The 24345-nt window shown below is 39.3% G+C and overlaps 1 protein-coding gene across 1 annotated transcript in view; it reads left to right on the top strand.

Annotated features, from left to right (window-relative positions):
- The window catches only part of LOC119426496 (rho GTPase-activating protein 21), a 72414-nt gene that overhangs the window by 44290 nt on the left and 3779 nt on the right, over window positions 1–24345 (top strand). The window contains exons 9-24 of the mRNA XM_037694053.1: window positions 6206–6349; window positions 6439–6511; window positions 6661–6697; window positions 6957–7076; window positions 8011–8310; window positions 9461–9525; window positions 10921–11069; window positions 11176–11318; window positions 11478–11636; window positions 11864–11942; window positions 12113–12186; window positions 13662–13751; window positions 13825–13950; window positions 14032–14073; window positions 17285–17390; window positions 22914–22945. Coding sequence (XP_037549981.1) covers window positions 6206–6349; window positions 6439–6511; window positions 6661–6697; window positions 6957–7076; window positions 8011–8310; window positions 9461–9525; window positions 10921–11069; window positions 11176–11318; window positions 11478–11636; window positions 11864–11942; window positions 12113–12186; window positions 13662–13751; window positions 13825–13950; window positions 14032–14073; window positions 17285–17390; window positions 22914–22945 — 1739 coding nt within the window. The remainder of the gene's footprint in view (window positions 1–6205; window positions 6350–6438; window positions 6512–6660; window positions 6698–6956; window positions 7077–8010; window positions 8311–9460; window positions 9526–10920; window positions 11070–11175; window positions 11319–11477; window positions 11637–11863; window positions 11943–12112; window positions 12187–13661; window positions 13752–13824; window positions 13951–14031; window positions 14074–17284; window positions 17391–22913; window positions 22946–24345) is intronic.

Below are 24345 nucleotides of genomic sequence, written 5' to 3'. Positions count from 1 at the left end.
TATATATATATATATATATATATATATATATATATATATATATACAGTAGCCTACCAGGGAGTCATAGCTATGTTTACATGGACATACGTAATTGGATTAAACAGCAATTTGGAATAAAAATGTGTCATGTAAACATCCCATTCAGATTATTTTTTGTTGATTCAGCTTGAGCTGAATGAATTTGTAATTAGAATGAGAGGGGTGGTTTATGCCGATTCATAATGATAAATGGTAAATGGTCTGTACTTATATAGCGCCTTTCTATCTTATTTCAAGATACTCAAAGCGCTTTACACTACAATCTGTGCCTCATTTACCTATTCATACAGCACTCTACTAGACCTCCACAAAGCTAATTGAACAAATCATTCTAAAGAGCCTAATCAGTGCTTTTTTAGATCACATTCATACACTGATGGGACACACATCAGAGGCTATGAGGGGTTCAGTGTCTTGCCCAGGGACACTTCGACATGTGACTCCTGATGGATTCGAACCCCCAACTCTTGCATTGGAGGACGACTGCTCTAACCACTCAGCCACAGTCGCCCCTTAATCTGAACATTGTGCATTTTTCCCATTTAGCCCATCAAAAAATTAGAAAATCCATAAATTAGCCGTAGCATTGTTTAAGCCACGGTGTTCAAAGCTTGTGAATAAAGTTGCAGCTTATAGTTCAGAAATTACAGTAGTTGTTGGTCCAAGTTTCCAGTGTTGATGCTAAACTAACTAACTCATGGTTCCATGCTCGTAATATCTCTACAAACGTGAGAAATAAATGTCAGCTGTTTCTTTAATTACTACTTTGGAGATTTACTGATCTCTTTTTAGACATGACATATCTGAAATAGACTTACTCATTACAATAATGAATGAATAAAATATAATAAATGTCTGATTACACTAGCTGCAGCTATCTTCTCTGTAAAAAAGTTTCAGGTATATAAACAAATAAAATGTTTCTTTAGCTGCTAGGAATGAGGTTAACAGGGCTTGTAGAGGTGATTTTCCAATTTTTGGGTGGACATTTCTTACATTAGTATCCACCATTAGACTTGATATTTCATATAAAACTGGCATTAAGAAAAATAAAAATATTTTTGCAAAATGATTATTGATTGATTTAAATTTGATTTGATTGTTTGCATTTTTTCAGTTACCACTGACATTAATTTATGTTATGCTGCTGTGATATGAGTCTATCCCTTTCACCAACAATAAGCATATGTCAAATATAAAATGTTTTGTCAAATCATTTTTCATTTATTTAACATCATCATAAAAACATTAATGAGGGATTAAACATACATGGTTACTTTCTCTGTCTCTGCCTTACCACATCCTGTTGATATAATTCACTTCCTAACACATCCTAGTTTGTTTTTAGGGCTTGCCATCTTGCTGATATGAATTATCAATCTTTATTACTCGGTCTCATTCAGGGTGATCTAATGTTTGCTGACTACACATGTAAAAAGGAAGCCGGCAGCTTATCAGAAGAAAACTTACAAAGCTGATTGTGTTTCTGTTTGTATGATTTCATTTTTGCTATTTGTGCCGTTATTGCTGCATTTCATTGCTGTGTGCTGACATTTGTATTCACCTTAAGACAGCAGCTGTAAATTAAACCTTATAGAGAGAAAGTATGCAAAAATCTAATTGGATATTCCAGAAATAAAAAAACAGTTCAGTTGTCAAAAAGTTGTAATGAAGGAAGGGAAGAAAAAAAAAAAAGTCCAAACCCATTTATTTGTGGTTATTATTGAAGAAAACTAAATTCTTCCACTTTAATTTAACCAGTTCAGTAAAGTTAGTTTTTAATCCAACTATTCTGTTCCAGGTTTCACAAACTAACAACTGTGACACTGGTAAAGTTGATAAATTATCACCCTTTTTCAATCAAAATCAACTAATCATTTAAAGTAAACCCTATACCAAAACATGTTTAATTCACCATTTGAAGTCGTGGTGATCCAAAAGTTCAGAGGATGATTCACTGCAATTATTGTGGATGGTCTAGCAGCATTCCTGGTGAACATTTCTGATAATAACCACAGACAGATCACCACACACAATAAAACTGCATCAGGCCGACTGATAAACACGGTGACGTTTAGCTTAACATTATAAATGTGATGCAAGCGTGTCAAACTCCCTTACGGATGAGGGACAAAGTTAAAAACTGGGTTCAAACCGAGGGCCATTTTCAATCAGTACTTCTGTTTGTTGAAAGGATGAGTTGCATTTCATCATTCTTATTTGACTTTCTCCGTCGCTTTTTCTTACAGTCCTTGACAGCAATACACTTCTGGACTTTCTGCAACAAAATCAAAGATTGCTAAAAAAAAAAAAAAAAGATTTTGGGGGTTTCAGGGTTGGCCAACTGCCATGAGAAGTCTGCTCTAAAGTACACCTAGTTTTGCAAAATGAGAGGCAGTAAAAAGATCTCGTGCTTAAAATCTCGCCATCCTGTGGGCCGGACAATATGTTTACAAGGGCCCTATTTGGCCCTCGGGCCTTCAGTTCGACATCCGTGACAGAGCTAAATAATAAAACTGAAGGGGGGTGAAGGTAGGTGAAAGAGAAATAATTTGCCTTTTAGTTTACAGTAACTTCCACAACCTTTAAGTTAATTTTTTTATAGTTTCAGGTCTTAATAGATCCTTGTTTTTAATTAAACATGGCACTCAATCACACTTCTAGAACTTGTGTTGAACTCATACCATACCATACCATTTTATTTATAGAGCACTTAAAACAGCTACAAGGCCCACCAAAGTGCTGTACAGACAGAACAACAGGTAACACACAAAGCAATATACAAAATGAAGTAAATCAGAATATAGACATAAAAACGATGCAGATAAAGACGACAAACCAGTGTGGAGCATACAGGTTCAAAATACAGATCATCTGGTGTTGAAAGCCACCGAATAGTAGTGGGTTTTTAAATGGGACTTGAAAACCGAGAGGGAGGGGGCCTGTCTGACAAGCAGAGGTAACTCGTTCCAGAGTCTTGGTCCTGCTACAGAAAAGGCCCTGTCACCTCTGCGCTTAAGACGAGTTCCTGGAACTGTGAGGAGCAATTGGTCCGCTGACCTCTGGGAACATGGTGGGGCATACGGTTGTAACAGATCAGAGAGATGGGGGGACGGCGAAACTGTTCAGTAATTTGCAGACATACAGTAGTATTTTGAACTGGATTCGAAAGTGAACCGGTAACCAGTGCAGTGAGGTCAAAACTGGTGTAATGTGCTCTCTTTTGCCTGTACTGGTACACATGAGATGCAAATGACAAATAAATCTCTCTGACTCTATGACACATGCGGTACATGTGGTGGAACGAAATTATGTACACAGGGTCCCAGTTACATCCAACAATAACCGGAGGCTTAGTTCACTACAGCATGCACAGTCCAAGCTCATTCGTCTCGCCGAGGAAGCAAACAAGACCGGCCTGAAGATTAACACCAGGAAAACAGAGGTGATGCGACTGAACAACAAGAAGAAAGAACCATTGCAGCTGCAGGGAGAAGACATCAAGGAAGCTGACCGCTTCGTTTACCTTGGAAGTGTGGTCAGCACAGACGGCGGCGCAGATGAAGATGTTAGGAGCCGGATCAACAAAGCAAGGCTCGCCTTCAACACTCTGCGACCCATCTGGAACTCCAAAGCCTTATCCCAGCGCAGCAAGATCCGCATCTTCAACACCAACGTGAAAGCAGTCCTACTGTATGGGTCCGAGACATGGCGAGTAACCAACACCATCACCAACAAGATCCAGACTTTCATAAACAAGTGTCTGAGACACATTCTCAACATCAGGTGGCCTGAGAAGATCTCCAACGCAGAACTATGGGAAAAAATCAGCCAAAGCCCGGTCAGTGAAGCCATCAAAAAGAGAAAGTGGGGCTGGATAGGCCATACCTTGAGAAAGCCAGCAGAAAACATCACAAGGCAAGCCTTGGACTGGAACCCACAAGGAAAAAGGAAAGTGGGGAGACCAAAGCAGACGTGGAGAAGATCTGTTGAGAGTGAAGCGAAGGCCGCCGGAGTGACATGGACCCAGCTGAAGAGAGCCGCCCAAAACAGAGTTCGTTGGCGGGGTGTTGTTGCAGCCCTATGCTCCACCAGGAGTCTACAGGAATAGTAGTAGTAGTAGTAGTAGTTCACTACAAATGTAAAAGAAAAATAGTAATAAGATCTAAGATATGAACTAAGAAAAATGTTAACTAAAAACACACTAAGCACTAACAGTATAAAAACAATACGCCGAACAGCAGCACAAACATGAGTCTGTGTGAGCAGATGAGCACGCAAGAACACAGCAACATGAAACAGATCAGCAGCAACATGATGTGATTCTTCACAGTGATTATTCTGGTTAGAGATTCATGAGTCTAACAGCCTCAGGGTAGAAGCTGTTTCTCAGTCTAGTGGTTCTGCACTTAATGCTCCTACTTCCTGCCTGAGGGGAGTGAGGCAAAAGTGTGTGTGCTGGGTGAGTGGGGTCTTTCATGATGCAGGTGGCCCTCTTCCTGCATCTGTGATGGTGGGGAGACTGATTTCAACAGTCTTCTGTGCAGCCTTCACCACTTTCTGCAAAGCTTTGCTTCTCTTTCTGCGGCTGTGCAGCCTCCATGCCACACGTTGATGCTGGATCACAGGATGCTCTCCATTGCACACCTGTAGAAGGAGGTGAGGACTGAGCTTCCCAGACCAGCTCGTCTCAGCCGCCTGAGGAAGTAGAGTCTCTGATGAGCTTTCTTGATCAGGCTGGTAGAGTTGTTGCTCCAGCTGAGTTTGTCATTCAGGTGTACGCCCAAGTACTTGTAGCTGGAGACCACTTCCACCACAGATCCTCCTATGTTCAGTTGGGAGTAGGTGTGTTCGTTCCTTCTGAAGTCCACAACCATCTCTTTCGTCTTCTTCACATTGATGTGAAGGTTGTTCTTCCTGCACCAGCTTTCCAGATGTTCCACCTCCTGCCTGTAGCTGGACTCATCATTGTTTGTGATGCATCCCACCACCACTACATCATCTGCAAACTTCACAATGTGACAACCTGGATGGGTAGGTGCACAGTCATATGTGAGCAGAGTAAAAAGGAGAGGGCTCAGAACACAACCCTGAGGGTAGCCAGTGCTGAGGGTTATGGTGTGGAGGAAGAGAAGTTGTGGATCCTCACTGACTGTGGTCTGTTTGTTAAGAAGTCCGAGGGGCTTAGTCCTAGTGTGAGTAGTTTGTCCATCAGGGTTTGGGGGATCATGGTTCTGAAGGCAGACATGAAGTCCACAAAGAGCATATGGATGTAGGAGTCCTTCTGCTCCAGGTGGGTGAGAGCAGTATGGACCACAGAGGAGATGACATCCTCTGTTGATCAGTTCTTGCGGTATGCGTACTGGTGAGGGTCTGTAAAACTATTAAGGAATAACTAACTTTATAAACAATATGGATGTATAATAAACAGATACGACTCATGCAAATCATTTGAGTAAAATTGTGATTCTTCCAAAATGGCTTCTTTATTTCAAACAAATAGCCATGTAGCTGGCAGTTGGGCCTTAAGTTAATATGATGTTTATTATTAAACAGCGACCAAAGCTGTGTGCTTCAGGCAGAAGTTACACTTGGAGCTTCTGTTTTGGTACACAAAACATCCCTCTGTCTCTGTAATTCCAACTCGTGGCTCGCACTACAAGCCCCATAAAACTGATTCTTTACGAGGAGCAGCTGAACAGTGACTGCACACTTACTCTTCTGGGAATAAACTCCATCCATCCATCCATTTTCTTTACCCGCTTATTCCATTTATGGGTCACGGGGGTCGCTGGTGCCCATGTCCAGCAATCACTGTGCGAGGGGCGGGGTACACCCTGGACGGGTCGCAAGTCCATCACAGGGCCACATAGAGACAAACAACCATTCACTCTCTCACTCACACCTAGGGACAATTTAGAGTTACCAATCAGCCTAACATGCATGTTTTTGGACAGTGGGAGGAAACCGGAGTACCCAGAGAAAACCCACACATGCACAGAGAGAACATGCAAACTCCACCCAGAAAGGCCCCTGGACCGGGGTTTGAACCAAGGACCTGCTCGCTGAGAGGCAGCAGCTCTACCAGTTGCGCCACCGTGCTGCCTGGGAATAAACTCAAGTTATGTTATTTTATTAACTACTGTTCCACATTTGTGCCCTTAGATGAGCCATCCAGTCCCAGTATTGACCAGGACAGCGCACACATCCCTGCCTCTGTTATATCTGCAGCGCCCCTCATCACCACCGTCCCACCCAGCCCAACATCTTCATCCCATCACATTATACGCCAGCTGTCCTATGACCAAGGTAGGATTTCTTTATGCAGTAGTTCATAAACAGTTTTATGGAGTTGTGTGACTGTTTAAAAAAAGTCTTTTTCAACATTTTTGAATCAGAATCTGGTACCAAAACCGAGCAGTCCAAGTCGTACGATGAAGGCATCGATAACTACCAGGAGGAAGGCAGAGGGTAGGTTGTACGATAAACAGTACCAGTAGCTGAAAAAGAAGTTTATTGGAAGCTGTGTTTACGGAAAAAAAAAAAAAGTAAAAAATAAATTTTAAAGTAATGCTTCTTATGGTTCTGTCATCTCTCAGTATTACTTTTCTTTTCTTTAGAAGGTCCTTGTTACCTGGCCTGAAAGGTTTGAGGAAGGTAAGTTGTCCACCATGAGCTCAGCTGGTTTATCAGCATCTCCTGCTTTTGAAGTTTATCAGCCTTTTGAGCGCTCACCTGGAAGATAAAGACTGCATGAAATTTGAATGTGTTATGGCAAACAGGGACAGCTGTGTAACTAACCGCTTTACTGGGAAATAGTTTATTCCATCAGAGTTTATATTTATTTTAAATTCATGTAATTTCTTTGTTTCACAATGTTTGTCTTTATGTTCCTTTAAACTGTGTTGTGTTTCAGGCTGTGGACCGGTCATCAGATGATTCTGAGTCCAGGAGAGATTCCTCATCAGACGTCTTCTGCGACGCCATCAAGGAGGGATTCTTGCATTTCAAGCAGCTTCATACAGATAAGGGCAAGGTGGGCACAGTCTCTACTTAAACCCAACCTGCTTAAGCTGAACAAGCAGGGAGGCAGCCACCTGTTGTTATCCACCTGAAAAGGGTCTTGCTCTTCTATCAACTTCAATGTGGCCCAAACTGTGATGTGTACCCTGACAAATTTTATATCAAAATGACCAGCTTAGCACTGTGATGTGTGCTATGACTTTTATTGGCGTTTTGAGTTACCGTGGCGACGTATTTTGCAAACAAAGACGCCATTTTTTTCCATTAAAAAACATTTATTATTAGTTATTTTGATGGAATGGCCGATGTCCGATATTTAACTTTATTGATAATATCGTGTATCCCTAATCAAACTGTAGGCATTTTTGTAATCTTTTCACTATTATTTCTAGTGTGGCTGTAGGAGTTCTTGTTAAATCAGACATTTTTAAAGCTATTAAGCTGAAATTTGGTGTGATGATAGCTGAGAGCAATGCCCAATAAATACTGAATTGTAATAAAAATCCAAAATGGCCACCAAAGCAAAATTTGAATGGCTTTAACTCAGCCATTTTTACACACACAGCTGAAATTTGGTGAGATTATAGCTGAGAACATTTCCCATCACATACTGAATCCAAATAAAAAAATCCAAGATGGCCACCATAGTTTAAAAGAAACAAATGACTATTATAATTCGTTGATTTTTTTTTTTTTGCCATATTAAGCTGAAGTTTGGTATGATCGTAGCTGAGAGTGAACCCCAACATATAGTAGTTAAATCAAAAAAATTAAATGGCTGCCATGTGGCAGTCCCCATCAAAGTTTCTCCAGGAACTTTCTAGTGTTATTTAATATACTTTCTTATTTTGCTGCAGTTAGGTTTAATCATTTAAAGGTTTTGTTGAATGAGTCTGATTCAAACATTGTTTTGTTAAACCGCCTCCTCTTTGTGGCCATTCGTGCAGCGTGTGGGAGGAGGCATGCGACAGTGGAAGCAGATGTACGCCGTGTTGAGAGGCCACTACCTCTGCCTGTACAAAGACAAGAAGGAGGGCCAAGCTCACGCCAGCTGTCAGACAGCAGAGGAGCCGCTGCTCATCAGTATCAAGGCCTGTCTGATCGACATCTCCTACAGCGACACGAAGCGCAAGAACGTGCTGAGGCTGATGACGTCGGACTGCGAGTACCTGTTCCAGGCTGAGGACCGAGAGGACATGCTGGCCTGGATCAGAGTTATTCAAGAGAGCAGCAACCTGGATGAGGAGGTACAAAACAAGCCCAAACCACTTAGAGATGTAGCAATACTTGGTTTTAAACAATTCAAGAGATACAGATTTAAGTAATTAGCATATATACATATATACATACATACATATATATATATATATATATATATATATATATATATATATATATATATATCAATTTGTTGAATTATACTTGATTTTTTTTATGTGAATTAGTCTTCAGCTTTAAAGTTTCAAATCAGTTTTTATCATGAAACATAAACCAAGATACTTCTTAAAAACAGCTGAGTACCGTCGAGCTCATGGTTGTAGTCAGATAATTACTTAATCAATCAAATCCAGTATACTTCATTGCTACAGTACTGCAGGATAACTGAACATAATTTAATAATTAAAGTAAAGGAGTAATGAGTTAATTTTTGCAAATACATTTGCAGACCATTTGAGGATGAAATGATTGATTTAGGATTAAATGAAATCTGAAGGTTGGTTTTACACTGGCTGGCTTTGCATTGTTATCCTAAATGTCAAACTACCAAAACATTTCAATACTTCGTTGTGTCCTTGAGGAAATCGTTTTTCGACTCTGTGGTGTTCCAAAATCTGCCTTCACCCTCCTAAAATAAAAACAATAAAATATAAAGTAAAAGCCATCTTTAACCATACAAACATGTTCCACCACTTGGATATGTTATATCAAAGTACAACTCCTTTTATAGTACCAGAAAACATTTTACAACACTCATTTTTGGACACATTATTTAAAATTTTGATTATGTAGACACATTAACATTTGTAAAACAAACTTTAGAATGTTTATTTGTACAACCACATGAATACAATTTTTAATAAAATAAGATAAAAGGTCAAGTATTAGTATAAATATAGTGAATTATATTAATTAAACCAAGATGATGCATAGATGGATGATAAAGCCTAAATATATTGCATATGTTCTTACTGTATTTACCACTATAAAAAAGCCCCAGCCGTCATTTGTAAGTTAATAAAGCAGGACCATACAGTTCAAACTGTAGCATTCCAGGGATTTTACCTGTGACAGCACCTGAGTGTATGACGATGTGGCCCACACCTCTGTCTGATGTGTTGAACATCATCAGATGTGTCTGACATTCACTCCATCCTGCTTATTTTTATTTTTTTTTAGAACGCTGCTTTCACCAGTCATGACCTCATCAGCAGGAGGATCAAGGAGTACAACACCTTGATGAGGTAAGTCAAGAAGGGGAGGTCTGGCCTTGTCCTGTCCAGCAGCTGTTGGACGTTTGATCGATGTCAATTTTATTGATATAGCACATTTAAAAACAACAGTGTTGACCAAAGTGCTTCACAAACAGGAAATTAGCAATAAAAGAAATGAAAGTTCAAACATTAAAAACACAAGTATAATAAATAAAAAAAAGACCATGAACACACTAAAACAAGAAAATAGCACATCTAAGATGTCCTGATGGAACTCAACCAAACTTGAATTAAAAGCCAGAGCAAAAAAAAAAAAAAAAACGAGTTTAAAGGACTGTATGGACTCTGGAGAGCACATATCAATGAGCAGGGAGTTCCACAGTCTGGGGGCTGCCACTGCAAAAGCCTGATCCCCTCTATGCTTTAATTTAGCCTTCGGTTGCACTAAAAGCATCCGACTGGAGGAGCTCAGTGCTCTGTTTAGGATGTAAAAGTGCAAAAGATACATTAAACAACTGGGTGTCAAGTCATTTAAAGCTTTCAGAATGAGTAAAATAGTCAAATTAATATGAAAAGTAACAGGTAGCCAGTGTAAATCATCTAAAACAGGAGTGATGTGGTCCTGCATTCTGTTTCCTGTTTAAAGACGAGCAGCAGAGTTCTGGACTAACTGCAGGCGATGGACGATTGTTCCAAACCAACATATAAAGAGTTGCAGTAGTCCAGTTTGGTGGTGATGAAGGCATGAGTTTTGGGTTCTTTAATATGAATACAGTTGTCCCTCACTACTTAGCGGTTCGTTTATCACAGATTCGCTCTATCGTGGTTTTTCAAAATAAGATTGGACATGGCACACAATTGGCTGATTGATGGATGAGCCACACACGCTCTGCATAGAATTTTATTTAAAATAAATTATTTTAAATTATTTAGCAACTGCTGCACCTCTGTGCAGCCTGTACTGCAGGATAAACTTCCTGCTGCAGCTGATCAGCTGTTCGTGCAGAGCGGAGAAGTGGGCGTGGCCAAGAGTGATTGCAGGTGGCTGAGAGCAGAAGAGGCAGAGAGAGGGAAATCATAACATTCTGTGCTCTTTTAGAGCGTTTAGAGTTTAGAAACATTGTTTAGAAAATTGCAAGAGTGTGGGAAGGGTTTAAAACACCTTAAAATTTATATATATAAATACTAAAATAAATAACTACTTGTACTACTATTCCTACAGTGCGGCTTTTCACTTATCGTGGGGCTTCAAGGTACGGATCTTCCGCAATAAATGAGGGACTACTGTATAAGATTTTACTTTGGCTATTTGACGTACTGATAAAAACTGTTACTCAATAACAAATTCATTATTAACTTTTAATAATTGTTATTTACATAGTATTGTTTTAGTTTGATGTTTTCAATTGTTGTCTTTTTGTTTAGCCCCACTGGAAGCAAAGCAGAGCCATCACCCAGAGCTTCACGCCAGTCGCTGAGCATCAGACAGACGCTGCTGGGGGGTAAAGGAGAGACCAAAGCTACGAGTCCACACTCACCCAAACCTGAGCAGGAGAAGAAGAACGTGCACAAAGGTAGGAGTTTAAATTAATTTGTGTTTAATGATACTGTAATAAAGATTTTGCCGTGTCTCCTACAAACCAAATCAAAGCCCTGATTATCGCAGCACGTTGTGTGCAGATGACACCAGCCCCCCAAAGGATAAAGGGACGTGGAGGAAAAGCATCCCAGGGCTGATGAGGAAACCTTTTGAGAAAAAGCCGTCTCCTGGGGTGACATTTGGAGTGAGACTGGACGACTGTCCTCCTGCACACAACAACAAGGTTCTGGTCGTTTTCTATTCTCGTCTTCATCGTTGCAGCTTTGTCCTCATTTACCCCACAAATCAACCCACACCCAAACAACGAGCTGTTGATCTCTATATTTGTACCTGAGGTTTGCTCTTTGATACGCTTTCAAACGTTTTCCTCTCCATCCTCCAGTTTGTGCCTCTCATTGTGGATGTTTGCTGTAAGCTGGTGGAGGAGAGGGGGTTGGAGTACACGGGCATCTACAGAGTCCCCGGAAACAACGCTGCCATCTCCAACATGCAGGAGGAGCTCAATAACAAGGGCATGAGTGACATCGATATCCAGGATGACGTGAGTGGCCGTGTTGCTTTAATTAAACTCTCCTTGAAGTCTAAAGATACGGACATTCAGAGATGCAAATGTTTTCCTGCTGTAAATCTGCCAGTAACTCATCCTGTTTAACCAGCTTTAAAATAAAGAAGGGCAGGATCGTGTCCCTTGTTGAACTTCCAGCAGCTAGCAGGAATGCAGAAGTGACACAAAACGTGTTTTTTAAAACATCTAACCTTCTGTTATAGAAATGGAGAGACCTCAACGTGATCAGCAGTTTACTGAAGTCTTTCTTTCGTAAACTTCCCGAGCCTTTGTTCACTAATGGTAAGTTGACCCTGCTCTTAAAATTGTCCAATATGTGCAGTCACGATTGTGAAGGACGCACAGTGGGTCGGTGTGACAGAGGAGGATGCTAGGGTTAGAGGTGGAGGCAGATGACTCTCTGTGGTGACCCCTGAAGGGAGCAGCTGTGTAACTGTCATGTCTCCCTGCAGATAGGTACACAGATTTTATAGACGCCAACAGAATAGAGGACCCAGTGGAGAGGCTCAAAGTTCTCAAGAGGCTGGTGAGGACAAGTTCTTCTTCTTCCTAAAGCACTCTACAGTAGTCCCTTGTTTACTGCAGGGGTTCCGTTCCAGACCCCCCACCCCACCCCTCGCAATAAGTGAAAATCCACAAAGTAGCAACATTGTATTTATTTTAATATTTATATATTTTAGGGCTTTAGAAACCCTTCCTACACTTGCAATTCTTAAACCTACATCATTTTAACAACATACGTACAGTACTGGATATCTAGCTACTGAATGTTACTCACTAGCTTGGCAGAGCTAGTGAGTTATCAGGTCTCTCTTGTAAATGAGTCCCCAAGGCTCAATGGGATTTAACCTGTATAAATAAAGGTTGAATTAAAAAAAAAAAGATGAACAGCTGCGGCTCGGTTCTGCTCCGACTTGGTTCAGTTTCTGCAGGCTTATTCTGCCAGTTCTTGTTAACTCTGGCTCAGGGTAGTGGCATTGGGCTCCGCATGGAGCGTCCCACTCAGAAGTCCTCGTGGGCCGGCTACCAGCACTCAAGATTCACCAATGGGTCTGGAGGTCCAGTTCCCAGTGGGTTTATGTGTGGCTCTCTACACCCTCTGGGTGCCGAAGTCACTGTAATAAACTCCAAACTTTTTCCGATCAGATCAAAACTTTCCCTCTAGTATTTCAGCAGAATGAAACAGGGCTTCTGGGCGGGACCTTGTTGGCTTCTGGGAAATGTAGTCGTTATTTAATTCAATTCAATTCAGTTTATTTATATAGTGCCAAATCACAACAAAGTTGTCTCAGGGCACTTTACAGAAACATTCACATACATAAAAGCCAATTAGTAAAGTTCTCTATCTAAGGAATCCAGCAGACAAGTTGAATCTTGGCTTCATTGCAGTCTCCCATCCTGAGCAAGCACAGTGGCAACAGTGGAAAGGAAAAACTCCCTTTTAAAAGGAAGAAACCTCCAGCAGAACCAGGCTCAGGACAAGCGGCCATCTGCTTTGACCGGCTGGTTGAGAGGACAGGAAGGAGAGACAGACGAACACAGAATGTTAGGTCTGGGTACAGGTCCAGGTGTATCTGAAAGACAAAAAAACACATGTTAAGGATAGAAAAAATAATTACAAATACAAAACAGGTTGATGGTTATGAGTGGGGATACAGTATAGGCTTACTGAGAGAAAACCACAAAATGGCGGTACCTGTCTGAAATATTTTTTCATGAACTTTTTACTGTACATTATCCAGTACTATCCCAATCACGTGAGTAATATTAAAGTTGACAATCATGTGTCGTGTACAATATTTTTTTTCTCGTGTTCAGTCTTACTTTGAAAAACCGCGATAGAGCAAGTCCGCAAAAGTCGTACCGCGAAGTATCGAGGGACTACTGTATTCATCAGCTTTTAGTTTTCTTCTTTGTTAGTATCATGTATTAGTCATTTATAAATGGAACAAAACCAACAGACAGTACATATCCAGAAATACTTCAATGTGTTTTTTGCAGCTTCATGAGTTACCAGATCATCACTATGAGACGCTGAAGTTCCTCTCAGCTCATCTGAAAACTGTGGCTGAAAACTCAGAGAAAAATAAGGTACCGTTAAAGTTTTAGATTAGTTTTAAGGCCAGTTGAACGCATGCAATAAACACTATTTATTTTTGATCAGATGGAACCGAGGAACCTGGCCATCGTCTTTGGACCCACTCTGGTGCGCACCACCGATGACAACATGACACATATGGTGACCCACATGCCGGACCAGTACAAGATAGTGGAGACGCTCATTCAGAATGTGAGCATCTGATCTTCTGCTGATCATCCTTTCACACAGATTTACATACAACTGATTTGTTGCACTCTTGTTCTATTCTAGTACGACTGGTTTTTCACCGACGATGGAAATGGAGACCCGGTGGTGAGTCCTGTCTCCGTTGTACCTCCAGTTTCATTAAGTTCAACAAAACATATCAGTAAAAACAATGAGTTTAAGGCTGCTTATCTAAAGTTTGTGTCTCACCAGGCTGTGACTGGTGGAGGCTCCATCCATCCATCCATCCATTATCTTTACCCGTTTATTCCATTTTGGGTCACGGGGGTCGCTGGTGTCCATGTCCAGCAATCACTGTGCGAGGGGCGGGGTACACCCTGGACGGGTCGCAAGTCCATCACAGGGCCACATAGAGACAAACGAGACAAACAACCATTCACTCTCTCACTCACACCTAGGGACAATTTAGAGTTACCAATCAGCGTAACATGCATGTTTTTGGACTGTGGGAGGAAACCGGAGTACCCGGAGAAAACCCACGCATGCACGGAGAGAACATGCAAACTCCACCCAGAAAGGCCCCTGGACCGGGGTTTGAACCAGGGACCTGTTCGCTGAGAGGCAGCAGCTCTACCAGTTGCGCCACCATGCTGCCCTGGTGGAGGCTCGTTGGAGACTATTTATGAGAAAATACGTGATGAGTTCAGTTGTAGTCTCAGTGAATTTTGAATGTTTGGGGCCAGTAAGTTAAGCAGCCATGTCTTGTGTGGTCAGCGTGTGCACAGTTCACTAGATACTCTTTACTACATTTTTCGGACTAAAAGGCTAGGCCTGTCACAATAACAAATTTTGCTGGGCGATTAATTGTCTCAGAAATTATTGCGATAAATGATAATATTGTTTGGAATTTTGCAATAATTGGTAATTATTGTCAAATATAAGAAGAAATGTTTTCTATCTAACTTGTGACCTGTCCAGGGTGTACTCTGCCTCTCGCACAGTGATTGCTGGATATGGGCACCAGCGACTCCTGTGACCCAAAAAGAAAGAAGCGGGTAAAAGATAATGGCTGGACAGACGTTTTCTATCTTAATTTGTTTTGCATGTATTACCTTTTGTCGACCACCAGATGGCAGTATAACACTGTTTGAACCAAAGGATGGATACTGTGGGAGCAAGCAGCGTGTTTCTTTAAGAAAAACGGGAGGGAGGCGCTTTGGAGCTTTGACAAGACGGAGCTTTTATTTCCCAAGGTCGGCCTGTTAGCTTAGCTTGTAGGTTAGCTTCTCAGCTTAGTTTCTTTTAACGATCCAAAAACGCGATTTTGGATGGTTAAAACAGATTTTAAAGAGAAAGGGAGGGGTCAGTGAAGAGTACCAGAGCTGAGTCTTTCGTCATCCAGTGTCTTCAGTAGAAAGAGAGAGACACGAAGAAACGATAAAGCCGATAAATGAAAATGAGGTTGATGATTTTCATTCATCATGCGATTTATTTATTGTTTATCGTGACAGGCCTATATAAGGCATATCGGATTATAAAGCGCATTAAGCGAAACTAAAACATTTTGACAGATTTTTGAGCTCCGTGTACCACATAAAATTGGTTCGAGGTCAGTAAGCACAGCCAAAATTAATACATAAGGCACATTGGATTATAAAGCTCACTGTTGATTTTTGAGAAAATTAAAGTATTTTAAGTGTGCCTTATAGTCCAAAAAATACGGTATTTTTATTTGTTACCCAAAGTAATATTAGTTGTTACCAGGAAATTGATAGGAAGCAGCTTCTTTTAAACCAAATTTACACAGCACTTTAAAACATATTTTTTATTACAAATACAGTTCTTAAGTACAAGTTGAATTGCATTTTTACTGTTTTTTGTATCGTTCTTTAAGTATTTGTCTAATTCTACCATTAAAGCCTGCTGTGTGTTGATTACAGTAAACAGACTGGATTATATTACTGGATTTGATCAGATCAGTAAAAATGATTGTTCATATATAGGCCTGGCAGGATAAACAATAAATCAATTAATCGCATGATAAAATTATCGACCTCATTTTCATCTATCGGCTTCATTGTTTCTTCATCTCTCTCTCTTTCTACTGGACACTGGATGACAAAAAGCTCAACTCCGGTGCTCTTCACTCCAGAATTCACAGTTGAAACCCATGCCTTCATGTAAAAAGTTGTTTTTCTCTGCAAAAAGAAGCTGAGAACTTGTTTACTGAATTTTTATTAAAAGCTTTGTGTGAAAAATGCTATGCTAAAGAGCTCAAACCACAACAGACGTCTGCGATTTTGTGAACCGAAAAAAGGAGAGAGACAGCCCATGTCACGTCAAGGGGCCTCCCTCTCATTTTTCTTAAAGAGACACACTGCTCTCCCTCACTATCCATTCTTCGTTTCAAACAGTCTTATACTGCCATCCAGTGGTCAGAAAAAGGTACTGCACACAAAACAATTTAACCAACATGTCTTCTTTAATTTGACAATAATTACTAATTATTGTCAAATTTCAAACAATATTATCGTTTATCGCAATAATTTCTGAGACAATTAATTTCCCAGCAAAATTTATCGTGACAGGCCTATTCATATTCTGTTCAACATTTATAAGTGTTGGACATGGGCACCAGCGACCCCCGTGACCCAAAATGGAATAAGCGGGTAAAGATAATGGATGGATGGATTTATAAGTGTTGTTCTGAAAGCTATCAATTTAAATGTTGTTTTGGAATGCAGCTTTTCAGCACACAGGATTGTTTGACTTTCAGTTTTAAACTAACAGACTTTAGAAAAACATGGTAACCACAATCTGCTTTGGCTGTATACTTTTACTTTTGGTTTGTTTCAGTTTGCTTGTAGGACAACTAAATGCTACATTAGCTCTGATTTTTATTTTTATATATATATATATATCTTTTTTTTTTTTAAGTTTACAAAGTTTTTGATCATCTCAATTTATGTTTTGCCCCAAGTCAGTGCTTCAGTGATGAAAACAGTAAAAAATAAAATGAATAAATAAAACTCGGCAATAGAAGTGCTTTGATCCAAACAGGAATTTTCTCTCAAATAGTAAACGTGTCTTCAGTCTGTGATTTTTCTTATTATACTCAGAGCATAAGTCAAGTTATAACTTAATAAAAGAAACTCAATTATTTAATTTAGAAAATGTGTTTTGTTGGTTTATTTCCTGATACTTTCAAACTAAGTGTTTTAAAACGCAGCTACTTCAACAGAAGCATCAACTAAAACTTTCTGGGCTGTCCACATATCATTTTAGTGAATCACTGCGATGTCCTCAAAGCTCTTGTTACTATTTTAAACCTTATTTAGTTTTCTCCCACCTCCTTCAGACTGTGTCTCGGAAGGAGAGCGCCATCGAGTCTCAGCCCATCCCGAACATCGACCACCTGCTCACCAACATCGGGCGGACTTGCACGTCTCAGGGTGACGTCTCAGGTAACGGGCCGGCCCTGTGGTGGCTGCACCTTCTCCTGTCCTTTCAGTGCTGCGCTCAGAGGTGGATCGTTAACCCAAGCCTTGATGATAACGCAGCTTCTTCCCCCAAGCTTCCCCTCCTCCTTCTTTAGCTCAATAAATACATGAATAAATAAATAAAACCTCCTACGCTTGTGTGGCTTTGAGCAGACAATTTCTCTGCATCCTTAAAAAAGATGCAACAAATTGTCGTTTCTTTATTTGCCTTAAAAGACCTTTAGTGATATTTGTTGGTAAATTAAACCGAATCCTCTTAACCTTTTGTTTTGTGTTATTTAACCCCGCCCCCTCTAGGCTGTGCCCCTCCCCTCTTTATCCTGCCTAATGTTGCACTAACACGGCATGTTCTTTCCTACGTCAGATTTAGATGTTTTTACAGTAAAAGGCGAACTTCTGATTCCTCTGTCTCTAGTGAGGCTCTGTCGGGTGTCCTAACGGCTTTCCCAGCATTCACACATACTGATCTTGACACAGGCCAAGTGGGAGGAGTCTGTCACGCCATGATGTCACTGATGGACTCTATAATGTCTGTGATGGACAGCTGGAACTGTAGGAAGAAGGAGGATTGTTGCCCACAGTGTAGCTGCCTAGTCTGCAGGAACCCGCAGGTGTTTTAAAGCCAAAGGGAAAAACAGTTTGGTTTTGTGACGATGGTGGGAAAAAGAAAAGAAAAGCGAAGCGGCAACACGGTACAGTCCCATGTTGTGGGTTTTCTGTCAGAGTTTACCTAACGAAGGCCGGTGCTACTGTCTGAAAGGCTCTCCGCTGTCTCTCCTCACTGTCTTTACAAGCTCGCCAACAGGAGAGATGGCATGGTATGGTTCTTACATCACCAGTCAGTGTGCTCCTGCATATTGTGCCATCATCTGTACTGTAATGGGGTGTGTAGGGGGGCTCGGCTGCCACACTAAATTTAGCTGGAGATTAAATCTGAAATAACTGAGCAGGTGAGGACTGATTATAGGTTTCCTTGCTGACACTCATCTTTCTCATGTAGCCTTCTCTCGCCACACAGCTAGCCCCTCTGTGACCCCCTGTCACTTTCCTGTCTATTTTTTTTTTTTTTTTTTGGGTTCGTGTTTTTGTCGTCATCACGTTCTGTTGTCATGACAGCTCATGTCACCTCATGCTGTGCGTCAGTAAAATCACAAATTAACCTTCAGTCTTGAACCAGATGCTGATTCATTTGTTTTTTTAAAGCTGTTGTCACTGGGCAAGCTAACACATATTAAACCTTATTTAACTACACAAAGCTTGTTTTTAGATTTGTTTTCTTAGAGTACCACTTTACAATAAGGATCCCCTTATAGAAGACTATAAATAGTTTATTCCTCTATAAACACTTTATTAATCATTAATAACTGCTTATTATGCATTAATTAAGAGTGACAGAGAGAGAGACAAAACTGACCAGTTTGTTGACAAATAGTGATCCAAATCTGTTCACCTATATATTTCATCTAGAGTTATATTAAACATTTCACACTAAGTTACCTTTTTAGCACAATAAGCATTTATAAACCTATTTCTTTAACATATAATATTGTACTTTGTCACTGCATTATAAGTATTTACAACTAATATTATATCCTAAAAAATTAGGTTTACAATATTCTGCTTACAAGGTAGTGATTTAGTCTGAAATGTTTAATAGATTAAATATTTAAGTGAACAGATTTGACAAGAAACTGGTCAGTTTTGTCTCTGTCACCCTTAATTAATGCATAATAAACAATTATTAATGATTTATAAAGTGTAGAGGAATTAATAACATATCTATAAACTATTTATTAGCCATCTATAAGGGGAGCCTTATTGTAAAGTGGTACCTTTTTTTAGGTATTTTTACATCTTTATGGGTTAAAAAAAGCAATTGCTTGTCAGGGAATAAATTACCACTCAGTTCAAATTATTATTTGAATGATTCAAAAGTTTTTATGCAGGTTGAGAAAATGTTTTTAGTTCTTTAAAAAGCTGATTAATTATTTGAAGAAAGGGTGGAAAACGCCTGTTGAGAAGTTGAAAGTTTAGAGATAATTATATCACTGTAGTCAGTTTATCATATGGGGATCAAATAATTCACTTATTATTATCTAATCAAAGCTTATCTTAATGCTTCATGTTGTACATTAGAATACTTTGTACGTTGTAAAAAGTACGTTGTACTTTTAAAGTTTCATGTCTTACTAGTTTGTACGTTGCCTTATTTGTGACCTTATTGAATTCTGTTGTATCTTTATCGCATCTTATCTTCTCATATCTTCACTTAAGGCTGATTTATAATTCATGTAATTCATCTGAAGTGCCGAAGTACTTTCTCGCCGACGTGGCTGCATGACAAAAAAATTATATTTTGTTCTTGGACCACCTCCAAGAACCGTCAAGTATTGTCTGGCAGGGATTCTCACCAAGGATGGTCAGAACTTAGTGTATGTTTATGAGGAAAAGTGGCTGCAGGACACCGCTGCTCTGCTGGCCAACCATCTTTACAACTGTTCCAGTAAAACTAATGGAGAAAGTCAAAGAACTTGTGGAAGGAGACAGCATGAAGACACAGGCCACTCTCCCAAGAGTGCACTGTCCACGAGGGAGTGTGCCTCGGACGGACAGCGTAGGGACATGTTCCCACATCAGCTGTGGTCTCTTTGTAACAGATTTGCAAAATAGCACTTTCCTCTTTTATTTCCTCCAACTCTTTTATGATCGACTAAAAATAATCACTGCGTGCACTGCAGTGGGAGGGCTTGCCAAGACTTCTCCACAATTTCTCTTTGAGTAAATGTGTCTAATATTAAAAAGTGTCTCACAACCACATCAACATGATCGAATGTCTTACATCATATTGTATCTTGTTGCGCCCTATATTATTGTATTATAATATTGTTTCTTGTCATAGTGTATATTTCCATATTTTATATTTTCATATCCTAACTTATTGTATTATATCTCAATATATTTTCATAATTATATATTGCATAGTGTGATATTGTATCGTATCCTACTGACAAGTTGTACAACTTTAAAAAAATGAGCTTGTGCTTTGTGGAAATGTAAAAATAAGCACAATTCAGTGATTTTCACAGTTTTATTCCTCAAATCCTGTTGAATACAAACGACATCATACATGTTTTTGGTGGGGTTTTTTTTTTTACGTGATCAATTTAAACATCATTATACCTAGATTGTGAGGTAGTGGCAATTCAATACTAGAAACATGTAATTATTTAAGTCATTTGGTATTTCAGGATGAAAAGCGTCCTTAAAATGCTGAGTTATTGAATTTAATCAGTCGTGATTCTGTAGCACATTTCTGCATCCAAAATGCAAATAAAACAAACAAGAAATTGTTTTCTACTTTATATTTTGCTTAGTTGCAGTTTATTCCAAACTGAAACAAAATACATTTAAAGTTAAATAGTGGAAGGGCTGTCTGATTTTTAGCACACAGCTTGAAAGCTAAAAGCTGTGCATGTTTTCAACACGCAGCCACCCAGAAGACGCATGTTCAGTGAAGTTTTTCCTCGATTCACCACGTTCTCCATATACATTAAACTTTTATTTAGGAAAGCATCACAGTGCTAAATGGAAATACAATCAAGTAGGGTCTGAAAACTTAAGCAGCTAAAGTCTTAGATGAACTAAAAATGACAAAACTTTTCAGATACTCCTAAAATTCTCCCGACAAAACCACAGCGAGTTGTTCCCATGTGAAGTCTAGTCAAATTTATTTATAAAGCACAATTAAAAACAGCAGCTGTTCCCAAAGTATTTAACAATAAAAACCAATGGCAGTAATTTAAAAGAAAAATAACAAAAAATATTAAAAGCATAAAAAGAAAAACATAAAAATGCAAATCATTAAAATATTCAATTAAATCACGCTGTGAAAACAGATGTTTTTAAAATAAATTTAAAAACAGGAAGTGAAGTGGCCCTTCACAGGGAGCCAGTGAAGGGAGGACAAAACTGGTGAAATATGATCAAACTTACGAGTTCCTGTTAAGGTATGCAACATATTTCTGTTCAAACTCTTAGGAAATATGTTGCTGGCCTCACTTTTAATTGTAACATGTTTTTTCAAAGCTTTATATACACTGCCTGGCAAAAAAAAAAAAAGGTCACACTAATATTTTGTTGGACCGCCTTTAGCTTTGATTACAGCAGCATTCACTGTGGCATTGTTTCAATAAGCTTCTGCAACGTCACAAGATCTATTTCCATCCAGTGTTGCATTAATTTCTCACCAAGATCTTACATTGATGACTAGGCACTAGGCATGATGTCATCACTTCACCTGCCTCTCTTCTTACCCTGATGCATCCATCGCTCTGGAATAGGGTCAGTCTGGACTCATCAGACCACATGACCTTCTTCCATTGCTCCACAGGCCGATCTTTATGCTCCCTAGCAAATTGAAGCCTTTTTTTTCCCAGTTAGCCTCACTGATTAGTGGTTTTCTTAAGGCTACACAGCTGTTCAGTCCCAATTCCTTGAGTTCTCTTTGCATTATGCGTGTGGAAATGCTCTTACTTTCACTATTAGACATAGACCTGAGTGCTACTTGATTTCACCAAAGGTTTAAGTGATCACCGATCACGATCATTTAGGATTTTTTTCCGACCACATTTCTTCCTCGCAGACGATGGGTCCCCACTATACTTCCAGTTTTTAATAATGCATTGGACAGTTCTTAACTCAATTTTAGTAGATTCTCCAATCTCCTTAGATGTTTTCTCTGCTTGATGCCAGTGATTTAACCCTTCTCAAACAGACTGACATCTTTTCCACGACCACACGATGTGTCTTTCAACATGGTTGTTTAATGAGAAGCAACTCATTGCACCAGTTGGGGTTCAATAACTTGTTGCCAGCTGAAAGATGATCATCCATGCAGTAATTATCCAATAGGAGGCTCATACCTATTTGCTTAGTTAAATCCAGGTAGCAACGTTTTTTTGGCCAGACAGTGTATTTACAAATGTCTACATTTTATTTGTATTTCTTGGTTAAATCTAGGATTTATATTAATTGTTATCAATTTCATAGATTAACAGAACAAACTAACATTTTGGAAACTGGGTTTTAGATTAGTTTTTTTTAAATATTTTCATCAAGATGTGACCTCTAAAGTAAGGTCATCGTTACAGTAGAGAAACTCGGACACATATGATCATAACAACAGCACTAACTCAGTCACCTTGTTGCACGGCACATTAGCTGCTCTGCTGCCAACGTGTTCACTGCTGACATTGTGTTCAGGGGCGTGTCAGAGCTGGGGAAAGGACGTCATGTAGCAGGTAGATGTGGAGCTGAGTGTAGCGTGGAGCTCATCTGTGTTTGTGTGCAGCATGGCCTGTTGTCTCACCCTCACATCTCATCCTGTCACAGCTTTATTTTCCATTTCCTCATGTTGCACCTCCTCTTTCATGTTTTAAGTTTGAAATAATATTCTAATGCGACTCCCCTTTGTCTTTTTCTCCACAGATTCACAAACTAGTGATTCAGCCAAATCAAAGGTGAGTGTGTCCTGCTCACAGTGTAAGATAGTAGGAAGTAGAAGAACCCTGTAACAGATAAACTACTGTGCAGCAAACACTTCAAACAAATCTGAAGGCCACTGGGTATTAAACTCTTAAAAACAGCAAGTTAAAGCAGAAATATATTATTTGATGTCTCAAATGCTTGAAAAATGACAAGAACACCAGTTGCATAGTTAAATGTGATTGTTTTGATGGAATTAAGCTGTTTTGACCCATCGCCAAATATCTCATTTAACAGCTTTTTGTCACTAAGAAAGGCTCGTCAGGCTTATAGTAACATTTAAACAAATAAAAATGTACGTTACCTGTGATAGCCGCTTGCAGCAGCCGGCCTCTGTTAGCGCAATTAATTAAAAAGTCTCGTCCATCTTTTATTTTCTACGAGCTACTTGTGCATGATGATTGTGAATTTATTGCTACAAGGGCTCTGCAACAGCAGCCTTATACGGCAACAGGTAACATCGCTAAGTCAAATGTAAGCATTAAAGTGTTTTAGGTCATGTTGTTACATGGAAATGCCTTGTTGTGTATAACAGGAGCTCCGCTAAAAAAAAATGTTCCATAAAAATATTAAAATCCATGCAGGCTAAATAAAAACTAAACATTATGTAACGTCATCAGTAATTGTCATGAACCTCTAAGTCTTCCTATCAGTCAGCAATGTGCATTGATTTGTTGCTTACTTTTCGGCTGCATGTACGCTTGTGCCTTCTAATTCTTTTTCTTCTTGGTCTGTTTTTACAGTAAATTAAATTCACTTTCAGCTTTAACAGTTTTTGCACACTCCTACATGATATTGTACTTTGTTAAATATCTGTTTTCTTGTAGTCAAACCATGTCTGTATAGCCCCTTTTCCACCACTCCTACTCAGCCCTGCTCAGATCAGCACTTTACACGTCACATTTCCACCGCACTCCAAGACCAGTTCTTTAGATGAGTTCAGAATCCAAAATCCTGCTAATGAACTTTTAATGAACTTTATTTCACCATTAAGAGTGAGAGTTCTGTGATGAGTACAACTCAAAGCAGTCTGCTCCTCAGATAAATGTTAAAATATTATTTTAAATATGAATATTTCTGTTCAGTGCCTTGAGACGACTTCTGTTGTGACTTGGCGCTGTATAAATAAACTGAATTAAATTAAATCTGATGAACCAGATTCTACAAAAACATTTATATTTAAAATTCTATATTTTTCTTCGTCGTTTGATTTATTTGCACTCATTGTGTCTTTTATTGTTCAATTTAGATATGTGGTTTTGTTTCTTGTATACAGATTTTATTTTAGTTTTGATTTAAAGTTTAATTCTTGTTTTGTGATTTGTGCATCTGTGGGTTAGAATAAAGTTGAACCAAAGGATGTAGCTCTTCTTTA

This window comes from Nematolebias whitei, chromosome 20 (genome assembly GCF_014905685.2).
Source record: "Nematolebias whitei isolate Nwh7 chromosome 20, NemWhi1, whole genome shotgun sequence".
NCBI classification, from domain to species: domain Eukaryota; kingdom Metazoa; phylum Chordata; class Actinopteri; order Cyprinodontiformes; family Rivulidae; genus Nematolebias; species Nematolebias whitei.
Note: the sequence above shows the minus strand (reverse complement) of the source record. Positions and strands in the feature narration are given on the sequence as shown.